This window comes from Poeciliopsis prolifica, unplaced genomic scaffold (assembly GCF_027474105.1).
Source record: "Poeciliopsis prolifica strain line A6 unplaced genomic scaffold, Auburn_PproV2 SCAFFOLD016, whole genome shotgun sequence".
Taxonomy (NCBI): domain Eukaryota; kingdom Metazoa; phylum Chordata; class Actinopteri; order Cyprinodontiformes; family Poeciliidae; genus Poeciliopsis; species Poeciliopsis prolifica.
Window position 1 is genome coordinate 4,723,710 of NW_026562391.1, and position 18,078 is coordinate 4,741,787.

Consider the following 18,078-nt stretch of genomic DNA (forward strand, 5'->3'; position numbering starts at 1 on the left):
GCTTTGGTTAGACCAAAAACTATATGCTAAATCTTCTCATCTCTTACAAAAGAAAAACAAGACAATGCATGTTTGGACTATTTTAGTATCGGGACGCTCAGTTGTGTCAAATTTCACCCATCCAACTAACAATGTGTTGAAATTAAAGATGGCTGAATGGTGGCTGATTATTCCAGCCATTTTTGTTCAGTGCACCAGCACCCCTGGAAGCCAAATGGCCCCAAAGCATGATGCGTCCACCACCTTGCTTTACAGTTGAAACAGCTTGGAGGTTTTACCTTAATTCCACCAAACACTCAGCTTGTCATTTTATTCCAAAAGCCAAATCCTTGGCAATTAAACCTCTGGCTTATTAAAATGATCTCAGTCCCATAGAAAAGCTGTGGTCAGAGCTGGGAAGCCCCCAACAAACCTGGCTCAGTTTCACCAGTTCTGGAAGGACTGAGTGAGTCAAATTTCCACCGAAACGTTGTGAGAAGCTTCTGGAAGAGGAGCACGGCTCATGTCATGCTGCTTCAAGGCAGTGCAGCAAAAATACTCAAGAATTGTGTGCAAACCCGAATAAAAGATTTTAAAAATTATTTTTGTTGTGTTGCCATTAATCAAATAATGTTGTTAATCCTAACTTATGTGAAACAGGAAAAGTTACTTTGGATTTAAATGTCAGGTCAGACCGTTACTGCCTCATTTGAAAGCAACACTAACAATTTAGCCAATAAAATCTTAAAAAACAAAACCAAAATATAACACATCGACTGTGACGCCATCTAATCTGTGAGTAAACAACCACAGATGTCGAATATGGACACAATGTCACAAGAAGATCCTCTTGTTGTCTGCAGCTTGATGAAAGTTTTATTTCACCCAGAAGCTTAGGGTGGAGTTTGGGTCGAGCCGGGCGAGGAAAGTCCCTGCATTCTTCCATTTCTGCGCTGCTATTTGTCATTTTGAAGCACTGTTGCAGAGAGTTAGTCTGTGCTGCAAATCTGCACCCTGCAGAGGCTGAGAGAAAGCTTCATGTTTTGAAAGACAAATGAAGCTGCACAAGCAAACAATCCAAATCTGACCTGGGCCTTTTCGTAGTACTTTACCTCCTCAGCTTAGAAGCTCGTCCGGATGGTCAGATTGTGTGTCCTTTCATTTAAAATGTAGACAAAGTTATTTCCTGTATTTCGAAAACAAGCTATTTTGTTTTGCTTTTATAGCTTTAGACAAAAATGTGCTTTTCTGGACTGAGGAGATAGAACAAAACTCCATAGGGTTATGAAAGTTGCTGACAAGAAGACGTAGGAAATGACCAGGTATCAGAAATCGAACTTGGGTCGCCCCACATCCTCGATGTGTCTGTGGTGCCCCTGGTGCACCACACACACACACACACACACACACACACACACACACACCCACACACACACACACACACACACACACACACACACACACACCACACACACACACACACACACACACACACACACACACACACGCACACCTGAGGACAATTTAGAGACTGATGGTTCTGTCATGTTTTTCACACGTGGGAGGAAGCTGCAGCACCCATTCCGGCTTCATTTGCATATTTTCTGAACATTTAAGTCCAACGCTTGAGATTCAAAATGTAAATTTAACATTTAGGATTTAGATAAGAATTCGGCATTTAAATTTCACATTTGCATGTAGATGTGTTTGCTTAAATTTGATTTAACGTGTTTCTTCTATATGACTATGCTTCATGTTTTTTTATGGGTCATTCATCTTTTCAATCATCCGGTGTTTTTTTTTTTTATATATCTCTGTTCCTTTGTTTTTCCAGTATTAATGGTGCTATGCAAAAAAAAAAAAAAAAAAAAAAAGCAAGGTAAAAAAAACTTGCCTTGTGACATTTGGCTATGACTCCAGGGCTTAAATTCAACATGCGTACAAAGATGTAATAACAACCATTCAACAGTTAAATCAAGTTCAATATTTTGATTTGCCAAAATTATAAGAGTTGTCGATATTTAATATTTTAAAACAGCTTCCATCTCCAGCGTGACGAACATCTGTCATGTGTGAGAAAAGTGAGCTAAAGTGGAAAAAGGTCGGCTAAATGTTTCACATTAAACCACGTCACTTGTTGCTCCATATTTGGGGAACTGCACTGCAATACACACAAATTCTAAAAGTTTATTCACACTGTTAAATGTTTAAACCAAAGGCAGGTGGAGAAATGTTTTGAAAAATAAAATGAAGTGTGTAATAAAAAGCACTAATTTAACAGTATTGCCATCCAAAACATACCAACTAAATTTGATCCGTCGTTATTTATTTTATAAACTAGACTAATCATTCGTTCTGTGCGCACGTTTAAAGTTACACGGCATCTATTACGGAAAAATGCTGTATTTGACATAAATCAAATCAGGTTCTTCTCAACAACACATTTCAAGAAACTTTCATCTAAACGGATGCTGGAAATGTTCTGCTATTAACACAACCCTCAGGCGACAAACATTGCATAATGTTGCATGCTTACTTCCTGTTTTTGATATCAACGTCCTTCACATATCTTTACAACAGAAAAATAAAATCAGATGCTGACAGATTACGGAGAAAAACGGCAAGCCTGACAAATTCTTGACACAGATCAGGCCCCGTAAGAAAGTTTCCGTGGTGCAGATAAAACCTATTTGAATATTCCTTCAGAAAGGTTTCTTCTGGTTGATGTCCTTGCAGTAAAGCTGTTGACAGCAAGAGATCTGCTCCTCATCCTGCAAGACTTTCGTGCACTAAAGCAGTTTTTACATGTCCATCTACTCTTTGTTGAACAGGAAATTTGCTTATAGGAGTTTTAAAACTTAGAAGCAGATGAGTGATGAGTTGCAGTTTATTTCCCATGCCAGCTTTAACTCGGCATCTCATTAAAGAGTCTCACTGAACAGTCAAATGTTCTTCTCCTGTAACGCATTGCATGCACGAAAATGTGTTTACTTTCAGAGCTAACTGTACACATTGAGAATAATATTTGATATTATGGGCTGATTTCACACTAAACAGAAACTACCTCTTATTTATATTTCTCTCCACACGTGCAGAAGATGGAAGAGTTTGTTTTCGGTATAAATAGTGCAGATTCACTCGGATTTCTCGGTTCAAAAGTTGCTGAAGAGCTCCTGCTTCCTGCTCCAGTCCATAGGGGGCGCTCTCTTCTTGCTGCGGGTGGCGAGGACCTTCTGTCTCGCCTCGGCAGCGGTGGGACTCAGGCGCAGGCCGTTCTCCACTAAGGGGTCTGAAATGCGCCTGTCGTCATCTTCAGGAACCTGGAGCCGGTGCAAACAGGTCATGACTCGCTCCGGACCGAGAGCCGCCGTCGAGTCTCTCGCGTCGCTCTTCACTCACCTGGAAGCTCATGTCTGAGCTGCTGATCTCTGACTGGGTGGTGGAGCTCCTGGAGGAGTGAGACGCCGAGCTGCCGTGGGCTCGGGATTTGGGAGACGTGTTTGCAATGTCGGACTCTGTCAGGGTGACGCTGATGATGGGCGCGTCCGACGCGGGGAGCTCAGGGGTCGGTGACGGGGTCGGCGGGGTGCTTTCTGCACGCCTTTCGTCCACGTAGACCTCTGCGGAAGTGGAAGCAAGCACAGGTCAGCGTCGGCTCAGTGGAGTCGCGTGTTGAGAGCCGGAGGGTTTGGTTGACCTTTGGTGTGGGCGGTGGTTGGGGTGATTCCCAGTCTGCGGAAGAGTTCGTCTGTTTCCTGGTCGACCACCAGAAGGTTGACTTCGTCCCCTCTGGATCTGATGAGCGCCACCACCTCCGAGTGCCGCAGGCCCTTCGTGTTTACGCCGTTTACCTGAGACGGAAAAAACCAGTCAAGATTATTCCTATAGGACAGTTCAGCACACAAGGTAGTTCAAAGTGCTTTGATAAAAACATAATATAATCACCAACTATGAAACAAGCAACAAATTTCACATTTTGTCAAAAGCCATCAGTAAAATCTTCAAACGGATATATATCAAATATGTTGATCAATGTTCTAGTTACAACCAGTCAAAGACAACTTTAAACATGCTGGCTTCAGACTTAATTTAAAGGAGATTTGTGGTGCTGAATGCTGCTTCCCCATGTTTGATTATGGTTCTGGAGATGCAGAGCAGAACCAGAACCAGAAGACCTGAGAGGTTCTGGAAGGTTAATACAACGATGGCAGATGGTATTTCTGTCATTCGGTGATTTATAAACTAACTATAAAGTATTTTAAAGTCTGTTCCCTGAGCTACAGGGAGTCAGTGTTTGGACTTTAGAACTGGTGGGATGTGCTCCATCGTCCTGGTTTTGGTCAGAACCCGAGCAGCAGCGTTCTGGATCAGCTCCAGCCGGAGGATTCATTTTTCAGGCAGACCTGTGAAGACGCTGTTCTAGTAATCAACGTGACTAAAGACAGACGCGTCTCGCTCTTAGGGCAACACTTTGTTATTGTCTTTGTGTCTCTGAAGCTTCAGGTCTGAGTCCGCCTCTGCGTCAGAGCAGATAAGGTTCTGTTGGAAAGAGGAAGGCGTCGCCAGTGGTGGAACACGGTTCGGCCGGGTGCAGTGCTGCGCAGAACATGCCTGTGATTTGAGAGGAAGCCGCTTTGCATGAAGTCTTTCCCTGCGTCAGCACTCTCCATTTCCGCGTCATTAACCGAGCACTTGATGCAGATGAGAATGAAAACAAAGTCTCAACTGTGCAACACCATGACTGCAAAGCTGCTGCACACAGACTGGCATACGGGGCCCTCCAAACCTATCACCGCCTAGTCTTAGGGATGAATTAAAACCTTGAATTTATCTCTTTCTTGCTGCCAGTATTTTGTCCATTTTGGTCAGAACCCGAGCAGCAGCGTTCTGGATCAGCTCCAGCCGGAGGATTCATTTTTCAGGCAGACCTGTGAAGACGCTGATTTATAAGCTGATTTATAGGAAAACATTTTACATTCCCTTATAGAATTTCACATGGTTGGAGCATGAAGAGAGAAACATTACGTAGGGGGAACTGCCTAAGTTTTTGGGGGTTTTGTGCTACGTTTTCAGAACTGCACTACATGTTATCCAGCTGCAGTTTTTTCAGGATTTTCCATGTGGCGGCTGGTTTGGTTGGGTTCATACAAAAATCTCCACTGAGCACAACATCCACATTATTGTAACAGCGTGTGTTTCCCATTTCTTGAAGAGGGGCCACAAGGAAAAGAAGAATTCATCCTTTTACCTCTTTGCCAGACGCATCAATCCGGTTGGAGAGCACTGTGGGTATCTTTCCAACAAAGGGCAACGTTTAAAAGAAATGCCACAAAACAAAAACAACATGCAACCCTAAGTTATTTATAAGACTGGAAAACATTTTTCCTCCAATAAAGCACTCTTAAACCCTCTGGGTTTTTTTTTTTTTGTAAGTGGGCACATCAGTCAGCTGTACCTCCACTAGTCTGTCTCCAGTCCGGAGGCCAGCTCTGTCTGCGGGTGAGTTGGGGTCCACAGAGCGGACGAACTGGCCGCCTTTCTTCTTGTCGCTCTGCAGGTTGAAGCAGTAGCCGTTCTCCCCCTTCACCAGGCGGCACAGTCGAGGGAGGAGCTCCACCGTCGGCTCGGGGGACGACTCCACCTGCGGCGGATGGAACATCTTTGATGCTTAATGTCTGCAAATTAGTCTGATTTGAACCTTCAGGGACCTTTTTTCTATCCACAGTCAAACATGAAGCTGCAACTTATTCATATTAGCAGGAGTCTTGCATTACTTTTTGTTTGTTTTAGAAAATTTCACATCTGGTTTAAATTTTGAATTCAATTAACCGTTGAGTTCCCGTTCAGTTTTCAGGACAGTTGTTGCCTGGTAGCAGTGGCGGAGCCAGAGGGGTGGCCGGGGTGGCACTTGCCACCCCCAACAGAGCCCTGGCCACCCCTACTGCCACCCACTGGAAATGGTAATTTGAAAATATAATACTAAAGAGATCGGCAAAGATTTGCCAGGAAAACTGTAATTTCCGACTGTCCCTGAAGGTAGCCCGATGCCCGACGCTGTTCATTGGTTAAACTGACATGTGGATCCTGCTTGATCCAAAACACATCCACGGCTTTAGAGTTACACCGTCCAGGAGTTCTGCAGGTATTTACAACATTTTACCGCTCAGCTGTAACCGCTGTTACCTTCCTAATGAGAGGCGACACTTGTCATACATTTCTAAAAAAAAAAAAAATGGTTGTGTACCGCTGCTAGTGCCTCGTTTATTATATTAGCCATGCTAGTGCTGATAGATCGTGTTTTAGACAGATTCTTTTAACATGTTTTAGTGCACATGCTGCCCTCTAATGTTTTATATCTCCCAGCTCTTGCTTGAATGTGTGGTGAGAATATGTGAAAAACCATTAAGTTTTATAATGACTGAAATGTAAGTAGGCTATGTCATATGAAAGCTTTGAATTATAACCTAACTAGTTATATTAATTAATTTTGATCGAAAGGAAACAAATATTTTTTCCTTTCGTTCCATGGAACGGTCCATTTGTATATTGACCCCTCTGATAAAGCCTTGCTCACCCTTTGGCCACCCCTTGAAAAAAAGTCTAGCTCCACCACTGACTGGTAGATGTGTTGGATCACGTCATTGACAGACAAAATACTTGTCAAGTTAAAATATTTTATTATTGCTATTGAATAACTTAAAAAATATATATATATATATATATATATATAATTCCCTTCTCACCCACCACGGGTGGTTCTTATCCTCTGAGCTCGGGTCCTCTACCAGAGGCCTGGGAGCTTGAGGGTTCTGCGCAGTATCTTGGCTGTGCCAAGGACTGCACATTTCTGGACTGAGATGTCTGATGTTGTTCCTGGGATCTGTTGTAGCCACTGCTCCAGTTTGGGGGTTACTGCCCCGAGGGCCCCGATGACCACAGGCACCACTGTGGTCTTCACCTTCCAGGCCCTCTCCAGTTCTTCCCTGAGGCCCTGGTATTTCTCCAGTTTCTCGTGCTCCTTTTTCCTGATGTTGCAATCACTTGGTATTGCTACATCTACCACAACGGCTTTCCTCTGATGTTTATCCACTACGACAATGTCTGGTTGGTTCGCCATTACCATTTGTCTGTCTGGATCTGGAAGTCCCACAGGATCTTAGCTCTGGCGTTCTCCACCACCTTTGGGGGTGTTTCCCACTTTGATCTCGGGGTTTCCAGTCCATATTCTGCACAGATGTTTCTGTACACTATGCCTGCCACTTGGTTATGTCGCTCCATGTACGCTTTCCCTGCCAGTATCTTGCACCCTGCTGTGATGTGCTGGACTGTCTCAGGGGCCTCCTTGCACAACCTACACCTTGGGTCTTGTCTGGTGTGGTAGATCTGGGCCTCTATTGCTCTGGTGTTTAGGGCCTGTTCCTGGGCGGCCAGGATGAGGGCCTCTGTGCTGTCCTTGAGTCCAGCTTTTTCCAGCCATTGGTAGGATTTACTGATATCAGCCACTTGGGTTATTTGCTGGTGGTACATCCCATGTAGGGGCTTGTCCTCCCATGATGGTATCTCTGGCACCTCAACCTCCGTTCCCTGTTGTCTGAGACATTCACTGAGCACATTGTCTGTTGAGGCTTTGTCCCTGATGTATTTATGGATCTTAGTTGTTTCGTCCTGGACAGTGGTTCTCACACTCACTAGTCCTCTGCCTCCGTCCTTGCGGCTCGTGTACAGTCTCAGGGTGCTGGATTTGGGATGGAACCCTCCATGCATGGTTAGTAGCTTTCTAGTCTTAATATCTGTGGCTTTCATCTCCTCCTTTGGCCAGCTGATTATTCCAGCAGGGTATCTGATTACTGGCAGGGCATAGCTGTTTATCGCACGGATTTTGTTCTTGCCATTGAGCTGGCTTCTCAGGACTTGCCTTATTCGTTGGAGGTATTTAGCTGTGGCTCCTTTCCTTGTGGCCTCATCGAGGTTGCCATTTGCTTGTGGTATACCTAGGTACTTGTAACTGTCCTCTATGTCTGCTATTGTTCCTTGTGGGAGTGAGACTCCTTCTGTGTGGATCACCTTCCCCTCTTTGTGATCAGCCGACCACATTTCTCTAGTCCGAATGACATTCCAATGTCAGTGCTGTAGATCCTGGTGGTGTGGATCAGTGAGTCGATGTCTCGCTCACTCTTGGCATACAGCTTGATGTCATCCATGTAGAGGAGGTGACTGATGTTGGCCCCATTTTTGAGTCGGTATCCATAGCCAGTCTTGTTGATAATTTGGCTGAGGGGGTTCAGGCCTATGCAGAACAGTAGCGGGGACAGGGCATCTCCTTGGTATATGCCACATTTGATGGACACTTGTGCAAGTGGTTTGCAGTTGGCTTCAAGGGTGGTTTTCCACAGCCTCATCGAGTTTGCAATGAAGGCTCTCAGAATCCTGTTGATGTTATACATCTCTAGGCATTCAATGATCCAAGTATGCGGCATTGAGTCATAGGCTTTCTTGTAATCGATCCAAGCCATGCACAGGTTGGTGTGTCGGGTTTTGCAGTCTCGGGCAACTGTGCGGTCTACGAGGAGTTGGTGTTTGGCTCCTCTGGTATTTACACCGATACCCTTCTGTGCCGTGCTCATGTGTTTATCCATGTGTTTGCTTATCTTGGCCGCTATGATGCCTGACATGAGCTTCCAGGTTGTGGAGAGGCAGGTTATTGGTCGGTAGTTGGGTGGGACTGGACCCTTTGATGGATCCTTCTGGATTAGGATTGTCCGCCCTTCAGTTAACCATTCAGGGTGAGTCCCACTTTGTAGCAGCTGGTTCATTTGGGCTGCCAGTCGCTCATGGAGAGCAGTGAGTTTCTTTAGCCAGTAGGCATGGATCATGTCAGGCCCTGGTGCTGTCCAGTTTTTCATACCTGAGACTCTTTCTTGAACATCTGTCACAGTGATGGTTACCGGGGCTTGCTCAGGGAGGTTGCTGTGGTCCTCTCGTAGAGAGATCAGCCACTGTGCATTGCTGTTGTGGGACGCCTCCCTTTCCCATATGCCTTTCCAGTATTGTTCCGTCTCCAGCCTTGGTGGGTCTGCTCTGTTGTTATTGTTACCCTGCCATTGAGAGTACACCTTAGCTGGTTGAGTGGAGAAGAGCCGGTTAATCCTTCTGGATTCATTCTCCCTTGTGTATCTCTTTAGGCGGCTGGCCAAGGCTTGGAGCCTCTGTTTGGCAGTCTCGAGTGCTTCAGGTATGGGCATCTGGCTGTACTTTCTGGGTACTGGTCTTTTCATTGTACCCTTGTGGAGCTCTGACAGTTGGCTCACTTCCCTCCTTGTTACCTTGATTTTAGCCTCTAACCGTCTTTTCCATGGTGGGTATTGGGTCTCATGGTTGCTCTTATAGCCAAGTATCTCAAGGATCACTGATGCTGAGTTGTAGATCAGCTCATTGGTTTCTGTTATGGTGTTGGTAGGGATCGTTCTCAATGCTGCATTCACATTCTCAATGAGACTTTCTGATGGTACTTCACTCAGCCGTTGTAATTGGCGCCGGGGAGGCCTGGTTGTCATTCGGGTCATGATTCTCTCTCTCAGGTCAGCAGCTGTCTCGTTCAGCTCTGTTTCGCTCATTGGGGCCGTGTATCCCCTCACTGGGTGGGGACTTGTAGTTAAGTCCCCACAGTCCTGACATCCGGGTTCCTCCCTTTTGCCGTAGCATTTGTGTTGTATCTCGTCAATCTCAAGTTGTGATAGCAGTTGCCGTTTGCGGATGTTGGAACACTGAGCTACTAGTTGTTTAGCGCTTAGTGTTGACTGGGGATGTCGAAGTAACCATTCCTTCCCCAGTCTTTGCATGTAACCTCTCTCACTAGGGTTACTTGAGTAGTAGCATTCCAACAGATCCACATTTTCATCTCTCGCCCATTTCCGTCTTGTTCCAGTAGCCCATTTGTCATCAAGGTGCTCTGGTTCCCCAACACCTGACGCAGACCTTGTTTGGCCGGGCGACGTCTGAGCCGGCATGTTATGCAACTTAGTATCTCTCATGGTATGAGGTAGGCAGTAGCTTGAAGGGTCTTGCCTAAGGACCCAGACTGGATTCGAACCCTGCCCTCTCGGGTGATATACTGATGCCTTATGTATTGAGCTATCCAGTCATATATATATATATATATATATATATATATATATATATATATATATATATATATATATATGAATCTTATTTCCATTTAATATTGTCGCTGTTCTGGTTTACGGTTCCCTGCAAAAGTAGAACTTCTCCACATTTTGTCACGTGTTATCCAAAACTTTATTTCATGAGGATTTTAGTTGACAGACCAACACAAAGTAGTGGATAATTGTCCATTTATTCATTTATTTACTCTAACACGTGAATATGCTCTGATCTGAACCACTCCACTGTAGTTCTGTCTGCTTGTTTATGTCTCAGAGGTTTTCTTCCAGAGTTTTCCTGCTACTTCCATATCCCCCTCTACTCTGACCAGTTTTCTTGAAGACAGGCATGTTGATGCAATTGCAATGTTTCACTGTGGTGTGACGTCTTCAGACGTGCAGGGTTAGTTATTCTGCTATAAACGGCGTTTTGCTTGTAGGCCAAACGTTTCAAAGAATTTCATGTGGCCGTGTCAGGGCAAAAAAACAAATGGCTCAAACAAGAATGGTTCCTTGCATCATCAATTCAGGAGGACGGATTATGAATAACTGTTACTCTCTTCAGATCATTTATTTGCAAAGCCAAAGTAATAGATTGTGGTTCGTGACTACCAAGTGATGAGTAGCTTTGCATGACTCTGTGTGCTGTCGTGGGTCGTTTGCTGCCAGGTTGACCTGCTGGTCACAAAGCTGACCGAAGTCGACTAAGTGGATCTGACTGAGCCACTCCAGCTGATCCCGAGCCTTGTGTCCAGCAACAAGAGCTGACACTCTGCGTGACACCGGCCTGGACACCGACCCCCACAGCAAGCCTCATGCAGGGGCTTTACATTAGTCACCGTCCCGAAGGCAACGGCGCTTAGCGGCCGTCTGGTGATGCAGCTGAGGATCTACCTTCACGGTGAGCTGACCTGAGGGCTGACGGGCATGTTTCCACTGTCAACAGCTGAAAGAATGAAGGGAGACTCTTTGTTGTGTGTGCATCTCCGTACAATATCAAGCTCACCGAACTGTTTGACACTTGCGTTGTGGAGCTGCAGTTACGAAACAAAAGCTTTAGATGACCAAACATTGACATGCCTGCATGTTTTCAGCGACCTGTTCATCGCGCTGACCTGTGAAGTTGCTTCAACTGAACAACAAACTCGAGCCACATGCATCGCTCGGCTGCAATGAGCCAAAACTTTCTTTTGTTTTGAAAGAAAGAGAGAGCGATAAAGCATTTTTAATACAGCGTGATGTTATAACAGACCCTCCAGTTATTGCTAATCATGACACAAAGTAATTTATGGCGACGTCTGCAGAGCCCTCTTAAGGCACAAACACATTACATCCACAAATTACAACATGAGTTTATCTTCAGCCAACAGGGCATTCAGGTTCTATGCTGCACAAATCTAGAATAAACTTCCAGAAAAATGCAAAACTGCCGAAACGCCGAGTCCCTTGAAACCGAGGTTTGAAACACACGTTTAGAGCTGTCTCTGATTAGCAGTAACTGGAGAATTAATTAATATATTTGTGGTGCATTTGCTTGATGGTATTTGACAAAAAAAAAAAAAATCATGTTTAACCGCTTGTTTCCTAATTGGTTCCTGTGCACTTTGCCGTGCTGCTGAAATGTGCTGTGCAAATAAACTCGACTGAGCTTGACTACAACATTACTAGAAGGAATAGCGAACGGCCCCCTGTACCCTGATACACCAAAAGTAAATAAAAGTTTGTCTGCATGTAATATGATCTCAGGTTTCTGTATATCTCACAAATTATTGTTCAATGCATCATTTAAAACAAACTCATGTTTTATCGAGTGGAAAATGTAATAATGATGGAAAAAAAAACACGGATTGAATAATTTATATTTCTTTTTCCTTCACTCTTATTTATTATGGAGTCACTGGACCGAGACGCATGGAAAACGTCTCAAAGTGAGCTTTTACTCAAATGTATACATAAAATAAAAAGCTCAGTTCTATATAATCTCAGACCAAAATGACCAAGAGATATCAAATATAAAGTTGCAACACGAACAGTTACTAAAACATAGAGGGATATGCGTACGTCGTTATGCAAGAGGCAGAGGTGACGTAACTGAGTGAGATTCGTGAGAATGTGTGTGTGTGTGTGTGTGTGTGTCAGCGGTCTGAGCCTTTCTCAGCTGAGGTTTCGTTTGGCTGCTGCCGTCAAAACCTCACGCAGCCGTATGTTCAGAGAGGTGAATGTCGGTCACAAGGCAGTGAAAGTGTGTGTCCTTTGTGTCTGGGATTAATTTGCCGTTTTGGGTCACAAAACGAGGCCCCATCAGCGCCTTCTCTTCAGATTACGGATTAAATACAAAGTACTGAAGGCAGGTGTCGACCATTACATAACTGGTCCTGGTTGATCTCATGATGTTTTACCTCATTTTCCAAGTAATTGTCAAACCAAAACGGAGTCAGGCGGCTGTGATGCAGGGCGAGGGAACAGCCTTTATTTACTCTGCTTTCAGCTAAACACATGGCCAGTTTGAGACGAACCGCTAGCCTCGCAGATCTGGGCCCGGTTTGTTTGGAGTCAAAACAACGAGCCCGGTCCGTGAGAGTCGGTTCTGACTTCCAGACGTCACAGGGCACTTGTGGAAATGCTGAATGTGTTCGTTTGCTAATCTTTCAAAGCGAGTGGCACTAATTTAGCGTTTTCCAGTGACTGCAGCTCATTTCATTGTGCATGCGGTCAGTTCTGCGGCCACAAGTCAGATGTCTTGTGATCATATTTAATCGATCAACGTGGCTTTGTTGAATTTGATCACTGTCTCCTATTTCTTTCCCAGACCACGCCCTCACCTGGACTCAAAACAGTTCAAATACACTGTAACAGTTTAAAAGCAGGCAACTGACCAGAAGAGTTGCTGCAAAAGTGATGAAATAGATCTGGAAACAAATTGAGAGATCACTTAAAATGATTGGTTTCTCTGATTTTACTCTTCGTAGATAAATGTTTGAGTGAAATGAACATTGTTCTTTTATCCTATGAACTACTGATAACATGTCTCTGAAATTCCAAGCAAAACTATTTATTTAGTATTTATTTACAGAAAATTAGAAATGATCAAAATAACGATAAAGATGCAGTGTTTTCAGACCTCAAATAATGCAAAAAAAATGAGCCACATTCATTCAGAAACAACAATGCTAACATTTTAATTCAAGAGTTCAGAAATCAGTATTTGGTGGGATAACATCGAGGTTTTCGAATGGTTTCAGTGCAGTGATCTCCTCATTTCTTCCAGAGCCGTATTTTAAACTCTTTAATATTAAGGCTTTCTATTTCTTGCAAGTAAAAGTCTGAAAAGTGTGGCGTGCATTTGTATCTGCTAATCTCTATTCTAATATCTCTAAATAAAACAACCAATAACAAGCCAGCTAATTAATACAATTCAATTTCATCCGTTTGAATGAAACATTATTTGTTCCCAAGAAGCAATTTAAGGGCACTGGTGAGCAGAACAAACATCGACACATTGGAAAAAACAAAAACAAAACAAACACACACAGAAACATATATATATATATATATATATATATATATATATATATATATATATATATATATATAAAAACACAAGCATATTTATTGGCATGCAACTTGCCAATGAATGTAAACTCACAGCCAAACCTACAGTGGAATGTTTTAGTTCAAAGTTTTCTGTGTCAGAATGGTTCAGTCAAAGTACAGAGTTCCTCACCCTGTGACTGACTGACGATGTTGAGCTGTTTTACCAAACAGGAGAGACTGATACAGTAAATGTGTCGTTTGTGGTTTTTATATGTAAAAATATCTAAAATCGTGGAGCTGTTTTTTTATCGTCTTCTATGCGCTACTTTGTGTTGGTTTACCCCATAAAATCACAAGGAAATAGATTTAAAATCGAGGTTGTGACAGGACATAATGTGACAGCTCATGCATGCTCATTTGTTTTGACATTTTCTTCTTCTATTCTCCCTCCATCTTTCATGGATCCACGTTCTCGACGTCAGTGCTTACCTCGCTGTCTGGCGCTGAACTCGACGTCGTCGAGGCTCTCGCGTCCTTGTTTTCAGGGGATACCCGAGTGGGCGAGTCTGCAGCAGGAAAATTGAAGAAGTATCTAAGGTTGGATTTGAGAAACAGCGGGGAGCCCTCTCTTGGCACGGGTGACGCTGAGGGCGTGGGCTTGGGGGACGGGCGAGGGGAGAGGTTCCCCATTTCAACGGCCTGGTCCTCTGTGCAGGCCAGTCCCTGGCTCCGCAGGTAGTCATCCGTTTCTCTGTCGACTACCAGCAGCCTGGTGTGGTGGGGCGTCGCACAGATGCGGTTGACCACCTGCAGAGAGGGGAAACAAAGACGCAACAAAAAGATCGACTTGATCAACACAGAGTTGTTTTGGTGCAAAGTGATTTTGGTGTTTGGAGGAGATTCGCAATGTGAAGTTTATGGATGAAGCTTAACGAGTCACAACACAGAGACACGTGAAGGATGTGGGCTGCTGCTGCCGGAGACAGCTTCAGACGCATCCTAACTCCGGTCTAGAGTCGTCTTCTTAAACAAAAGTTAATTTTATATTTAATTTGGAAACAAAGGTCCCAGAGTGTGGAGGAAGAGTGGAGACTGAGGCCCAGGATCTGCACTGTGAAGTCCAGAGTGACGCCTCCACAGGCAGTGATGACTTGGGGTGACATGTCTTTTTACTGGTTTTGGTCCACTGGTGTTTTCTGAAGTCCTCTGCCCATCTACCAGGACATTTTTAGAGGACTTCTTCATGCTTCTTTCAGATGATGAGCTTTATGGAGATATTAAATTTATTTTCCATCAGGATTTGGAAGCTGCCCATCCTGCCAAAAACAGGAAGCGAGATTCAGAAACGCAACTGAGCCGAATGCCATAGATCAACCTTAGGAGAACTTTGGGCTGATCCCCTCCATGCTGTGCTGCACTGATGCAGTAACACACGAAAGCACAATGGCTGAGCCAACATTCATCTCCAGGATGTTTAAAATAGTTTCCTAAAGGTCTCAGGGACCAATCAGGTGCTTCTCGGCGAAAGTCAGAAAAAGCTTTGTGTGTTTTTTAACTTTGGTCTACAGAGGTTTTGCCATGAATATTATGTTCCATATCTCTTTCTCATTGCTGAATCATAAACACGGACCTTGACTCGGGTAAATGAAGGCTGGGTTCTTGGGGCCTGAATCACTGACGATGTTTCTGTCGAGCCTCCGGAGAGATGCTCCACAGAAACACGCTTTCTCTTTTTGGGGTTAGAGGTTTATTATAGCACTCCTTCTACATATGTTTACTTGAGTGTAAAAAAGCAGAAATTGCTCAAGAGTAAAAAAGTATTTGAGTGAGAAGTAAGAACTGAATATTTGATCAAATCATGAACCACTAAATATTTAAAAATGACCCCATCAGACAGCCTAAAACATAATGACATGTGGAAATGTTGGTAATTTAAAGCTCTAAATGAAAATAATCCATATGTCACGTAATTACAAAATAACAAAACATTTTCCCGCCCAGCTCAATCTCTTTCCACATAAAACTTATGAAACTTGAACAAAAATCCCTCCTGAAATCCAACACATCTTGATATAAAATTTCCTCCAGCGTAATAAAAATACTCGCAGTTATTCTTTCTTTGTTTCCAAAATAGTTACTAAAGTAAATGTTTCTAGTTCCCAACACTCAGGATAGTTTCTTTGTCTTCATAATAAAATCAGTTTTTTGGTATTTTTATTTTTGTCTGGTATTTATTTGAACATCTAAAACATTTTTTCCCCCAAAAAAAGCATAAACTGAGAAAATCCGAACTGGGACATTTTATTCACAGTGTAGCGCTTTAAATCTGTTTCACCTTTTGGATTAAATTGTCTTCTTTTTGTTTTTTTTTTGTTTTTTTTTTTATGAAGAAGCATCGCGTGCACGCTTCCAGCATTTTGTGCGTCAATTGAAATGTTAGGCCGCTGCGGAGCGCGCTTTCCTTTCGGGCCTGGAGCTGATTTAAAAAAAAACACTGAATGCGCCATTTGGCTCTCTCGGCGCCTGTTGGCGCATAACGCTTTTGTGGCGCAACAAAAGACGAGCTGTGATTTCCGTTACACGGGCTCACTCTGACCCACATAGGGCCGCCCTCGTCTTCGGGCGAGAAAGGAAAAAGTTGTCCGACAGGTACATAGTGCATTGTTCCTCTCCTGGCTCATCTTTACGCAAAAAAAAAAAAAAAAAAAAAAAAAAAGTCGCGCAGTGTGCAGTGAGCAGTGAGTCGCTCTCACCTGATGGTGACTTTCTTTCTCCACGTTCTCCCCGTTCACCTCCACCAGTCGATCCCCCGGCCGGAGCCCGGCCAGGTCAGCAGGGGAGCCGGGCTCCACGGTGCGGATGAACTGTCCGCCTTTCTTCTTCTCGCCGTGCAGGTGGAAGCCATATCCGCGCTGTCCTTTGATCAGAAAGCAAAGCCTGGGTCTCAGCTCCATCTCCATCCCGGTGTGTGAAGGTGAAAAAGAAAGTAAATAAATAAATAAAAAGAAGAAGAAAAAACTACACAACTCAAAGTGCGTCCCGGGAACAAACGGGTGGATCTTCTCCGAGAGCTTTGGGGAGTTTCTGGCTTTTAATCCAACGCGCTTCCACTCGATCCAGAGACAAAAAGCTCATCGTCGTTATTCGGCATGCCGTAGTAATCCACAAAAATCTGAAGAGTGCAAATAAAAAAAAACATGGCAAACGCCTCACACTCCTGTACCCCTCACCCAAAAAAACCCCCAACAACAATAACAAAAAAAATAAATAAAATCTGGGGATTAATCCATTTTTAGGGCACAAACGCGAGCGCGCAAAGTGGTGCGTAAAATAGCGCTAAAGTGGAAACATGGACACGTTAAGTCCCGTCCATCAGTATAATCCAAGAGATCAGAGATTAGAAAGCCGGTCCACGCACGTAACACTTAATTCTCCTCGCCAGCGGGGGCGCGTGTGTCCTCCCGAGCGACCCGGCGAGAGTGGGGAGGCGTCAAGAACACACGCCACTGTCCCCCGCAGCGCACACCTGGAGAGGCAGCCCCGCCGCTCTGCAGGCCGGGAGGACGGCAGCTATTGTAAATATATAGGCGGGGACACTTGTTGTTGACCCCCCTCCCCCTCCACGCCCACCTTGGAGCGGGCAAACGTCGCCCTGAGCGGTGCGGCTGAAACCCGACAGGCTGTGACCTGAGAAATCAAATCTTCCCCGTCAGGCCTCTGCCTCCGTATCTCTGCCGCAGATCGCCAGAAGAGCGACTGCGTGAAAGCGGTGCGCGTGAAAGAGAAGCTTTTCCGTACGATCGCGGATGCGTGCGTGCGCGGAGTATGCTTGAGAACATCTGACTTTCCTTGATTTGACTCAGATGCAGGGAAGATGAGAAGTTTGCATTTTTGCAAATGAGTAAAACAAAACAAAACAAAAAGCTTCCTGGACCTTTTTGTGTTTGTTCAACCCTGTTGGGTCACATTCCCACACACACACGAGAGAGGAGTGTTTTTCAACCTTAAAGTTGGAGAAAATCAAAGCTGATGCTGCTCGACTTTCACTGAAGTTTTCTTTTATAATTAGGCCTACTTAAATAGTGAAAAATATTAATTTCTCATCTTGTGTATATATATATATATATATATATATATATATGTATACCCAAAGAGAAAATCTAAAGTTTTGTTTGCTATTGTGTCTCCTGCTGCTTTCCACATTAAAGTTCATGGTAATGTATCCTAATATGTTGTGCATGACTATATTTCTGAGTGCAGTGTCCAAAATAACGAGCGAGATACGAAAAGTTTGTGATGAAATTTACAGTAAAATAAAAAGTGATTTTTAAAGTTTCTGTTACAACTTAAAGTATAAAACTTTAATAACAACAAAGAAAAAAAAAACAAAGATTCAAACACTACA

The 18,078-nt window shown here is 44.0% G+C and overlaps 1 protein-coding gene across 1 annotated transcript; it reads right to left on the reverse strand.

Moving 5' to 3' along the window:
* Positions 1-2,152: 2,152 nt before the first annotated feature.
* On the reverse strand, positions 2,153-17,241 carry LOC129367258 (Na(+)/H(+) exchange regulatory cofactor NHE-RF2-like). Its single transcript, XM_055041570.1, has 6 exons — positions 16,427-17,241; positions 14,163-14,480; positions 5,435-5,620; positions 3,677-3,830; positions 3,379-3,599; positions 2,153-3,299 (listed from the first exon to the last, which is right to left on the reverse strand). The coding sequence occupies exons 1-6, from the start codon at positions 16,631-16,633 to the stop codon at positions 3,132-3,134; spliced, it is 1,254 nt and encodes a 417-aa protein (XP_054897545.1). The 5' UTR covers positions 16,634-17,241; the 3' UTR covers positions 2,153-3,131.
* Positions 17,242-18,078: the final 837 nt, after the last annotated feature.